General features: G+C 39.4%; 1 protein-coding gene across 1 annotated transcript in view; it reads right to left on the bottom strand.

Annotated features, from left to right (window-relative positions):
* The window catches only part of Cad87A (cadherin 87A), a 53,589-nt gene that overhangs the window by 18,685 nt on the left and 22,339 nt on the right, over positions 1-12,565 (bottom strand). The window contains exon 2 of the mRNA XM_018112427.3: positions 6,169-6,205. Coding sequence (XP_017967916.1) covers positions 6,169-6,184 — 16 coding nt within the window. The 5' untranslated portion in view covers positions 6,185-6,205. The remainder of the gene's footprint in view (positions 1-6,168; positions 6,206-12,565) is intronic.

Below are 12,565 nucleotides of genomic sequence, written 5' to 3'. Positions count from 1 at the left end.
ATATTGAAATATTTTATGAAGGGCGAAATATCATTGAAATGTCCTCACTAAAAATCTTCTCCCTCCACTCTATTTTCGCAGCACATGCCACTCCCGTTCCATATAGTGGGATTGTCGACTGAAGCGTGAGTTTCGGCCTTTTCCTGATTTTTTTTTTTGCCAGCCCACTGATTGTTTTCCTTCTCTTTTTTATGTTTCGAGAGGCGTTCCGGCGCTGTCGTTCTGCTCCCTGCTGTCGATTGCGCCGCAAAAAGTCAGATCTATGCGTGGCTTATTTTTATTTTTTTTTTATTTTGACTGGCATGTTATGCTATAAAATGATTTTACCATCGACTATAAATTGATAAATATGATAAATAAAATTAAATTAAAGAAAACAATGTAACAGCGCCGTTAAAAATATCTATTTGATTGGAGTCCGAAAATCAACAAGATCCTAACTACCAAGCTGTGCATTAATTGTAGTGAGTTTAAAATCTGCTGATATTAAAAGTGTGGTTCATGGTGGATTTATTTAACCGAATACTCTTAATAATCCTTGTTATATATTTTTACAAATATGAAGTACTGTCAATGATAAATATTAAATACTTGAATGATTATCAGATTGAAATGTCAAAACGCCTGAATAAATATTAAAATTCCGTGTACTTATTATTTGATTCGACATATACAGAGCAAATATATATATAAAACAACTCTAGGTCTATATGAGTCTCCAGTTGAATACAATCGCCATCATGTACGGCCAGGGTATTGAAAGAGAGAACCCTCGTCGCCTAAAGCGTCCTTTAAAACAAATTTATCTGTCATTTTCTTAAACGCCTGTCCAACAAAGGCATCCGCCTTAGGCTGAAGCTGTCATCTTGACTGCCTGAGCTCCGTTTTATAGACAATTGCATTCGGGGCCTTAGCCCCGCCAGGCACTCAAATATTGATTTATTGAGTTGCTCATATGAGCGAGCATGTGGCTCGGTGTCCTTGCAGTTGTCGCTGCTGATGCATTTTTTATATTTGGCCACAAAGTGCAGAGCAAATAGTGCATCGAGTCGCAGGGATGCGACTGTTGCCAGGAGACACAGCATCGGCTGCAGTGGCATGTTTTAAATTACTTTAGGTTAACCTCAAGTTCTCCCTTTAGCACTTTAACACAGTAAACTTAAAGTTTAATGTCTTTTATGGATGCTTGAGAAATTCTGTGTGTGTGTGTGTGTGTGTGTGTGTGGGCGTGGATGTGTATATGTAGCTGGATGGAAGCTGTAGAGCTGCTTAGGAGCTTAGAGCATTGAACTTGACAGCGGCGAGACTGGGGTAAAGAATGTCAGAGCTAAAGCAGAAAAGTAGCTGTATGTCTCGTACTATAATAGAGTGTAATCCAGGAGCACAAAAGCCAAAAGCTTATGAAGTAAGGACGCATAGAGCAATTTAGTAAGAGATAATATTTAAATGCTTCGTAAATGCCATATGGTTCAGTGCATCCTTCTGCCATAGAAACTTTTATTAAAGCTTATATTTTGTTATTTGGAGCCGAAATTAGCTACTTTAGTTTGCATAAAACATACCCGGCTCTAGCAATACTCCATTCATTGTCATCTATCGCCGTTCACTCCCGAGCACAATCCCATTCAGAGGTGCCCCAAGGCAGACGATGCAGCCAAGCCACAAAACGGCCATTCCCGATTTTCAGGCTGAGCCATAACAAACTAAGCCCAGGCGCACGCACTGATCACCCTTGAAGCGTATATCATCTGTGCTTTATGCCACACTCTATGGCTGCCTGGATTTTCACACAATAGGTGCAGAGCTGGCCGGAGTTGCTTGCGGGACGGGCTATAAAATTGCCGCAAGGAGTGCGATTACAAATTGTCAAAAGAAGCGAAAGAGGAGAGAAAAACAACTGGATGAGTTTTATAGTCGCAGAAATGCAGTGGAGAAGTTTAATTTAAAGCCACTAAGATGGGAATTTTCTTTTTACGGCTGAGCGCTCTTAAAGGATTTGAGGCGGGCGCCATATATGAGATAGGGGAACCATAAGAATATGCACTCTTAATGTAGTTAAGCAGGTTGTAAATGCCAAAGAGAAACAATTGACAGCTTTTAATGAGCGGCAAACACAAATAACGAGCAGAGGCAGCAGCAAGCAGCAAGCAGCAGGCAGTCGACAGTCGGCAGGAAACAGCCAGCAGCCAGCAGCCAAGAGCCAGCAGAAAGCAAATTGAAATTGCAAAGTGCGCGTATTCGACTTTTATTGCATTGCACAGGACGGCCAGGATAATGCCTGGCAAAAAGCAGCTAGCTTACTTGCAGAAATTGATGGGCTACAGACTTCGACGCTTAATGGCAAAATGTAAGCGAATGCGAAATTCGCCGCCATCGCCCGCTAACACTTTTAATGGCAATCGTAAGACCAACACAGTTAGACAGTCGTTTGCCATTGCAAACAGAATTTTTAATTAACATTAACATCCGGATCTGGCCATATGAAACGAGGAGTAAAATGGAACTTCTTGAATGCAAAATTTAAACTAAGCTGATTGATTATTTTCGTGACATTGCTTAAAGCTAGAAATGTTAAAAAGTAACACTAAACTAGAGTAGAATATAAAATGGGGTACTGAAGATATTTAATAGTTTGTTAATTAACATGAATAATATAAACAATTCTGGTGTTTAACATTTCTCTTGATAATAAATTTAAGGCCACTGTATGATCGTATGAACTGTTTGAGCTAAGGATTGTAGAATCGAAACTAAAATATATGTTATTTATGGTAAGAAGCATACTAAATTTATGATTTCAATAAATTTACAATACGTTACTTTCCAACTCGATCCACTTGATTAAAATGACCCTGGAGACTTCCCGCCCATCACTCAGTGATTAACCCGCCGTTAATCAGGCTAAATAAACTCTTGTCAACCTATACTACTGCAGAATTTATTTTTTATAGATTTCTTCCCCAGTTCTAGTACCCCGTCGCTTTGTTTAACACTCTCGATTTTGTTTATGACAAAATGTTAGCATTTTGTAAAGGCTAATCTTTGTTACACTTTGCTTAACTTGTACTCGCTGTTTATGTATAGTTCGATACCGTTGCATTAAAAGTTAATATTATAACTTTCTACAAGCTGCGCTGATAGGAGATGCAAACAAATGTTGGCAACCTTTTTTTATTGTGTTTGTCCCTCAAGTTAAACTCAATTGCATTCCGCTTTTTTCTTTTTTTTTCGAAAGTTATGCAGCGAATTGTGCGAAAACTGCAGCAAGCTGACAAAAGTGCATAATTCCATAAAAGGCATACAAATTGAAACACAAACAGAAGAGCTGCCTTCCCTCCTGATGGCATTCGCTGCGCTTCCTTCTATAATGTGGCCCAGAATGGGGACTGAGATTGGGTCTGAGCCTGGGTCTGTGTCTGGGAGTGGCACTACGGCTGGGACAATGCAGCAGTGGCTGCAAATTTGCGAAAAGCAAAGTTTTTCGGGCGTGGAGAGATTCTATTAAAAATATTGTCAACTCAATACAAGGCTACAGGGCCAACAGGCAGGCAGCAGGCGGGCAGCTTGAGGCAGGCATGAGTTGATTGTCGTAAACAAAGTTTTCATAAAGAATTTTTGCAATGCCACCAAAAAGTGCCAGCTGACAAATTGGCATCCTCGAAAGCAGCAGCGCAAACTGCAGCCTCTGCCTGCTTATGTTGTTGGTTTATTTTTATTTCTATTTTTTATTTTCTGGAAAACGAAAATCGCAGTAAATTTCAAGAAGGCATAAAAAATAAATTGACAATTTTGCTGCACGTTTTTGCGAGGCCACAAAGCTCAGGCCCAGATACACACATACGCTTATTTGTGTGAAACCACAGCCAGAGACACTCATTTTTCGTATTCAGCCCTCAAAGCTCCCGCTCTCAGTTCGCGTTCTGCAATTTGAGGAATGCAACGCGGCGGTTTCTCCTCGGTTTGCCTTCTGGGTTACCAGCAACGATGAATTTTGTGGTTAGTCCCATGCCAGAGCCTAGGTGTTAAGGCTGGTTGATGGTGGCTTCTCGTTCTGGGTGTGGTTCTGGTGGTGGTGCTCCTGCTGCTGCTGTTGCCTCGGGTTTCGCCGCTGAACCACAAATTAAAATGTGGCCAAATTTTCACAAAATTTATTGTTTGTCCCAGCTTGGCAAAAGGACAACGACAAGGCTCAACAGCGGCAAATAAGTTAAATGACTTTTATGACCAAATATTTAAATGCCAAAATAGATGTGAAATAAGCAAGAGACGGACACTCTACACGCTTTCTGTATGTGTACAAAATGAATTGAAAAACATGTTTCTTTATATTTTGCATACCGAAATCTTTGGAAATTAACAAACAAAATATTATAAAATATAAAAATAATTGGATTTCGAATCCTTTCCAAGTTATGCATATACGAAATGTTATATTTGCCATGCAATGGGAAGGTAGATATTCTAGTTCTTAGTGAATAACTACTTTAGATCAACCAAGGAAATTTTATTTTATTAAACTATATTTATTTATTTTTTAGTCAGAAAAAATTCATATAACAGATATTGCAAAACTTCGAGTTTAATAAATATTTTTTAAACCGCACACTCATAACCAAAAATATATACTGTTTCTTTTTTAATACTAAGCTAACTCATTTTATTTATTTATATTTATTTACTCGATAAGCTATGAAGAACACGCGCCATGAGTAAAATGTTTATGAATGGCAAACAAACTATAAAAATCTGTGTGCGTGTTTGCAAGTTATATGAGTAAACAACAGAGTGGAATTGTGGATAACCAAAATCAATTTACAGGAATAACTTTTCTGTGGTTTAAATACAAGCACCATCAATACATTTTCGTTAAAGCAAATCTGAAATCTTCTTAACCCTTTGTTGGCCACTTAATAATGTAAATGTAATTTAACTGCTCGAGTTTGTATTCATTCAATTTGCTTAAGCATTGTAAATGGAATATTCAATATCATTTATAAAAGTAGTGTTTCAACTTTTCATTAATTTGGCCTTGTTTAGCCTTTCTCTGGCGTAAACATTGCGAACTTTATTGAAAGTTACGAAAAAACTTGGCGAAAGGAATTGAAAGAAGAAACAAATGTCCGTGGATAATGTGCTGCAACGCCGGCAACAATAAAAAGGATAATGCGACAAGTTGAAAACGAGCCAAGGCGACCGAATGACCGCCATTTTTGGGCGAGCCCGCAAAAGTTCGTGCGGCACCAAAATATATGGCAAAAACTTGGGCGCATTTAATGAGTTTATTGAACCAATTGCAGAACTTGCAAACTGGCGTCATTTGCCAGCTTTCGTTGGAGTTGGCAACCGTTTGCTTTGGCATTGTCCAGTGCCCGCTGGCATGTCCTGTTTATACACCGGACACAATGCTCGCAACGGCTACCGTTGCACTCGCAGCTTGAAAGTGGCAACAGCAAGTAAGTCGATGTTGCAAGCGGCTGTGACTTTTGGCAACGGGACAACGGGAAATATTCTTATCTTCCGGCAAGAAGAAAAATGAAATTTTATTTACGACAAAGGATTTGGTGATTTCCCCCTAATAGTTAATTCAGCCTCTGCTTCAGCTTCAGCTTCGGCTTCAGTTACAGCTCTAGATTCAGCTTTGCTGTAATTCTTTGCCTTTCCTTGGACTTTCTTAGACGTGGCAACAAAATTGCGGCAGACAGAAGTCATTTAAGGAGAATTTATGGGATTTTAACTGACATTTAAACAGTCAGAGCCAGAGACCGTGCCAGACCCAGAGCCAGAGCCACGGAGCAGGAGACGCAAATGCCAACGGGGGCGAGAAGGCCAACTTGTCGGCCAAGATTAGCGACGACTGTGCAACAAACTGTTATGGACAGCCCGAGATAATGGATGCTACTTGGAGAAAAATGAATTGTAATTACATTTGCAAGCTGCAGAAACGTTTGCACTAACGGCTGAGTTAATGGCCAGCTTAGTTAGCTGAACTCAAAACTGCAATGTAATTGACTGAAGAAAAACTATTGAGACTTGAACAATAATGCAAAAACCAGCCTTGTACTGGCTACTCAAGTACATAAACTGAAGATCTCACTTTAATGGGCAAGACATGAATGAAATTAGAATTTCACAGAACTTTGACAATTACTTGTATATTTATTTACATACCTTCGAAGCGCATCATGTTGATAATTCAATATAGTTTCTGAAAGCAACAAAAATAAAATAGATTAGAGATCAGTTTCATAAAACAATACGAATGCAGTTTTAATTAACAACCTTAAAGGAAATTGAATCTTGTAATATTTTGTAACTTAATTAAAATAGCTTATATATGTATATGCATTATTTTTATAATAGCCTTATTGTTAAATAATTAACCTAAAAAAATTCTGTAAGCTGTCCAGCTCTGTGCTCTATATACATATTTGCTATACAACTACGAAAAAAGGGAAATCCCTTTCAACCGATTTTTTATATGTTCTGCGCTGCAAGCCAAAACATAAAGAATTGTGAAGAATAATTCAACAACAATTAATGCGCACCGCTATATGTACAGTTGCAAATTAATAAATACTCGCCAATACCATAATGCGGAAGATTATATGGTTATTTAAATTACTTTAGCAAATATTAAAGTCATCCGTTTAATGTTTCAATTTAAAGCATTTTTTCAATCGTTTTCAATTTTAAATTAATTTAAACAGCTTGAGGCATTGTGAAAATGTAACTTACTAACTAGCAAGGACCACATGCCAAACATGACCAACAAGTATGAAAACTGTGAGAATGTTTAGCCTTTGAAATTGTAAGAAAATGTAAATTAATCAGAGCACTTTACACAATGTCAACACGAGCGCAGGAACTGGCACACTTTTCTCTGGAAGCCAGAGAAAACTCAACTGGGCAGCCAATTACAGCACCTTCGATAAGTCAGCCACAACTAAAGCAGGTCATGCTAGAGGCCCTTTTCTGATAGCCAATTTTTGCAACTTTTTTTTATGCAGCTAGCTGAAACTTTTTCCACTTTGCTCGCCCGGGTATGGAAGCAAACCGCCTAGTGCAATGCAATGCGCCTGATGTGTCGCTCTTAGCATATTTTCATAATTTTCAAAAGCTTGTTGAAAGTTCATTTAAGCAAAGCCAGCAAAAGGCAACACACATTTGGTACTGGAGTGTATTCGTGTTGATTTTTTTGCTACGTTTTTTTTTTTTTCGGTTTCTTGACTGCTATTTCACATCGATAGTTGCAAACTTTTTCCAAACTGCACTTGTGAGTTGCTGTGAGTGCTCGGCATGTATTTAGATGTTGCTGTTCGCTGTTCTTGTTGCTGCAACAGTAATCGAAAAGTTAATTCTCCGAAAAACAAGGTAATTAGTGTAGCAGTGCCCATAAAAAGCAAACGAATGTGCAAAAATAACGAGAAAAGTTTGAAAAGTGCACAGTGTGACTAGAGTGAGAAAAGGCAAGAGCAACAGCAACAACAGAAGCAGCAGCAGCAACAGCAGCAGCAGCAACGATAGCAACAACGGCAACGGGAAAGGCAAAAGCAAAGGCAGAGGGAAACAAGAAAACTGTGTGGCATTGTTGTGTTGCTTGCAGCACGCTGTAATAAATGGCCATGCCGAGAGAGCTTCATAACAATAACAACAACAGCAACATCGACGACAATGGCCGTGCGACTATGCCACAGGTAAAAAGCACTTGCTGCAGAAAAAGAACAAGCCAAAAAACAGTTTCTACTCGAAGCAGTGTGCCGCATGCAGGGTTGCCAGGTTGCCAGGTGCTGCACCGAAGCCAATGTGTTAATATTGCTAACCGAGTTAGTCAAATAGGTATTACATTTAATTAATTATTTCATTATGTACCAAGTTGGCAAATTTATTATTATGAGTGTAATGCATAGGATATGAAGGAACTTATTGCCCCTAATAGTTTAAGCAGCTTTAAATTGTTTTTAGCAATCGAGATGAAGTTTAAGAAGAGAATGGCCAATAAGATATTTGAGCATTAGAATGTATTATCAGCACATGTATTAATACTTTTATTTTGATGTTCACAACACTCTAGTATATAGTACATAAAAGTTAACGCCCTCAGCTCAAGCACGAACCTTCAATTAATTAATAAACAAAAGTTTTAGTCGCTCAAGTGGCGTAAACAACTTTGCCGACTGTCATTTGTTACGCCAGCAACTTGAGACCTTTGCCACCATGTGGCTGGCGGTAAATAAGCCGACCTACATATTTATATGTGCATGTGCCAAACAAACCCTTTGCAGGCCCCCGCTGACCTTCTCGCCCCTTTTTCTCTCCCGTTTCGCACTGTTTTGCCTGTGCCTAATGACAGCATAAAGTTTTTGTCACCACATCAATCAAAAGTTTTTCATCAACGTCATCAGAGTTATCAACGTGGCCCGTAGGCGGTTACAAACTACGCCAACAACTAGAAATATATCAACGCCTCGATTTCATTTCTCTGGTCATGTTGGCAGACACTAACAACTGTAACAGGCACAATAACAACAACAACACCGTAGCCGAAGCAGAAAAATCATATGTGTGTGCACGCCTCGTATACATAATGTGCCGTTGTCTAGCACCAGGCGACACATAATCAGCATCTGAAACGCTCTGACCCAGCTAAATGTCCACATAATTTATGCTTAACAACAACAGCAGCCATAGAGTTCTTGACCGCATCCCAGTAAGACAAACAAATACGTTTGCATCTACCTTACGAAAGAAAAATGACCGCACAAAGCCTTCAAATAATAATAGTAGCAACAACAACAACAACAACAACAACAGTGGCTGACATTTGAAAATACCATCAACTAAATTGAGGCTTAGCTAAATAACTGAAATGAAATGACAGAAATGCCTGAAGTGCCGCAAAAATCTTTTTAAGCTGCAGCCCCCTGCGTATACGTAATATTGATAAGCCAGCCACAGTTCATCTTCATCATTGGTCTACATAATCAGCATCAGCATCTGCGAATGGCCGACGTAGACGCACATCGTAAGCAACGTTACCACACCTTAATCACCTTATATACGACTATCTACATACATATATAAGTAAGAATGTCTATATAGAGAGCCGTCGTGACACAGCAGGGATCAACCACCTCCTCACTCAGCCCGGCCATGCCAACGACATCTTCATCTTTGAAATGCGTTTAATTATGTCAAAGCTGCATAGTGGAACCTTTTTTGCTAGGTCCTGGTCCCTTCACTGGCCTCAGGACACAGACACGCAGACAGATGTCATCTCTCCCAACGAGATGCGAAATGCGATTGGGAAAGAGAAGGCGAGAACATTGAAGAAAGCAGAGGAGAGCAGTCAACCTGGCGCTCTTATATACCGTACATACCTTGAGCCATCACATTTTACATTTGTTTTATTTGCGCGATGTTTCACATTTAGCTTAGCAGAGTGGGCTTTTGTGCATAATCGTGATACTGTTAGCCGGGCTTTGGCTACCAGTCTACACTCCCCACTCAACCCTCTCCATTCGCATTACAAGCCCGGGAACGTGCTTCCACCCACCACAGCTCACAGTTTGACTGCGATGTCTGAACGGACGCGCTGACTAAGAATATAAGCTAGCAATTACCAAAGTGTTTCACTTTAAAGCTGCAACAGCAGTAGTTCTGCTACCGCTGGAAAAGAACCTCGACATGAGTTATACAGTCAAGTGATAATAACTTAACTCTTAATCGGATCTCAAATACACAAGTGAAGTTTTTCCGAGTCAATTAGGTGTATTTTAATTTGCATATCTTTAACTGTATATTAAGTCTGTTCAACGATACACAACTTATTTACTAATGTATAACAATTCAGTTTACCTTATACATATATTTATATTTACCTATTGAAGCATAATTAGGTTAGCACTCTTATTTCGAAATGCGGGCCTAATGATGCACATCGCACCAACCTTCTGATCATCCACTGCCCTACTTTAATCAAGCAGAAAAAAAAGAGAAACTACTTCCGTCATAACAAACTCAATTTCTACCTCGGAATCGTACTCTCTATGTATATCTGTTGATATAAATGTAAGCTAAGCTAGCTGCCAAGATCAAACCCCAAAAACCGTAATTACTGAATGCCGCTGTCTGCTAAATAGAGGAGAAAAATTTATTTAAAGGTGTACATATGCACTCAGCGAATTGATGAGCTGTGATATGCTTACACTGATCGGCAAAAATAAAAATAAGTGAAACTTGATGATTCAGTAATTTAATTTAAGAGCTTAGGGTAGGGCGCTGTCTTCGCATTCATTTTATAAGACAGAGGTTAAAATGTGAAGAACTCGCATTTTGACAGTGGCACTTCATAAATAAACTTAAGCTTGACACACAAACTTGCAAAGTCAAGGTGAGATTAATTAAGAGGCCACACACAATCTTAGCACATCTTATATATAAATTATCATTTAAAAGAAACAGTCACATCTAGAGTCATACAGGGCAAATGTACATTTCGACAGGATTTGGCTCCACAACAGATACCTCAGTTTATAAATGTGCAGGGTATTCAGAAAAAGAAAATAAATGAGCCACAGACAGCAGAGCAAATTCAATTGGACTATTCAAGCTCAAAGCACAAGCCGTGCTCATCTTATTAGCATTTCAGATTTAATTTCGTCAAAGTGGAGAAGTCAACAGCCGAGGTCGACCAACGACAACGTTCATATGGGCGGACAGCTCCAACAACTCCGTCCCGTTGGTCCGCCGATAGAGAGCGCGTCAGCACCCACATGTGACCCACGTATGTCAAAGCCATGAGTATTCGACACATATAGAACGGAATGCTAATGGCGTTTGCTATCTTTACATCCATCCACCTGTCCTTTATTCGGCTTTGGCTGCGTCAAAGGGTTCGAGGCACGGCTGGCGAGCAGGTTCATTGCTATTTCAGTTAGTTAACCGTACTCGACACGTTCCGCTTGGCTGGGTCAATATGCGAGTTGTTGCCGTCTGTCTACTCAGCGCTTTAGTCTGTAATTAAACATTTTTTGTACGCCTCTGGAATCTGTGGAGGCAAAGGTGAAGGCGAAGATTTCTATCTGTGTAACCAGCTGTCGCTCCACCTGGCTGGGTCCCTCTGTGGTGCCTAACTGTTGCCCTGTTAGCTGGTAAATTAATGGCTGTCGTTCGTTGCCTGGAGCCAGTTCATTCACCACTCACCATCCAGCAGCCAAGCTTGGCTTTGCCATTACTGTATAAGCCCCAATTAGTCCTAACGCTAGTTTACAGACCCAGTTCTTTGGCCCATCGCCTAATCGCAAATTCGATTTTAATTGGCACTCTTAGCAGCGCAGAAATTGATGAGTAAAGTCCGCTCGAGCACTTTGCTTTGTTCTCGCTCTTCTCTTAGCTTAAGCAAATAAATAAATATAACAAGTATTCTTAATTGAATTAATCAAATTACAAGTGGAAATAAATTATATCATAGGCAAGCATTTCAAGGTAAATATAAGCCGAAAATAATATCCTGGCAGGCAAACACTAGAAAATCCATAACGAAATTTCCAGAATTTGAGTTTATTGTTGCATTACCAAGAATTTTACAGTTTATCAAATAGGGCATTTTTTTGATTATTATTGGGCTTGGCTCAATTTTTCGCAATTTGTTGGTCCAATAAACCATAAAGTGAAAATTGCATTTCCAAGCTCGAGCACTCGAGTCTCGTGTGTGTAATACATAAAATTCATAAATACAATTTGAAGAGGACATCACTCAGGCATAGTCCAGTCCAGCACACGTTACGTTGCTGCTGGCACTCTGAAAAATCGTTGCTGAATTTATGCAACTCAATGAATTTATATAACCCACTCGGACTGTATCAGGCTTTTTGTGCAACGGCTCCGAAAGAGACAAGACATCAACGTCAACGTCATTCACTTTTTCGTGTCTGGGCAAACACAATTCTGTGTGTGATATTGTGCATTTTGAATATTTATTATAAGCCCTCAGCAATCATACTCATTCCATGATTCTGACCAACACGTTATATATATAAATATAGAAATAATTCCATACTCTTTAGTAGCTTTCATTGTGGGGCTCAATAGCCACCCACTATTACATTCAAAAACAGTTGAATCGAATGCAAATAATTATTCGGCATTATACACGAACCGGTTGTTGGTTTAGGAATATCATGATATCATTGGCCTACCCCACTGAACTAATTGCATGAATGCGAAATTAACAAATTACACATACGCCCCATACACACGTACACGACATACACACACTCCCTCCCCTCTGCCTGTGCCGGTTTGCACAAACATGTTTCTGTCAGTGCGTTGTTCTTTGTGCGGAAGAAGAGATGTTTTAAATAATTACTGCCTGACTGCAGCGCATTGAAATTTCATTTTACGGCAATTCTAGCCTTTGTAGTCAGCGGTATCAGTGCATCTGCCGAAATTAATTTTTGATCTGTTCAATTTATTAGGAATTTATTTGCTATGGCAATAGCAGGTTCGTCTGGACATGGCTGCTGCGATTATTGCCCCATGGCCGACTATAAACAAAGAGCATTAA

Source organism: Drosophila navojoa, chromosome 2 (assembly GCF_054131105.1).
Source record: "Drosophila navojoa isolate 15081-1374.11 chromosome 2, UAZ_NAV_1.0, whole genome shotgun sequence".
NCBI lineage: Eukaryota > Metazoa > Arthropoda > Insecta > Diptera > Drosophilidae > Drosophila > Drosophila navojoa.
Note: the sequence above shows the minus strand (reverse complement) of the source record. Positions and strands in the feature narration are given on the sequence as shown.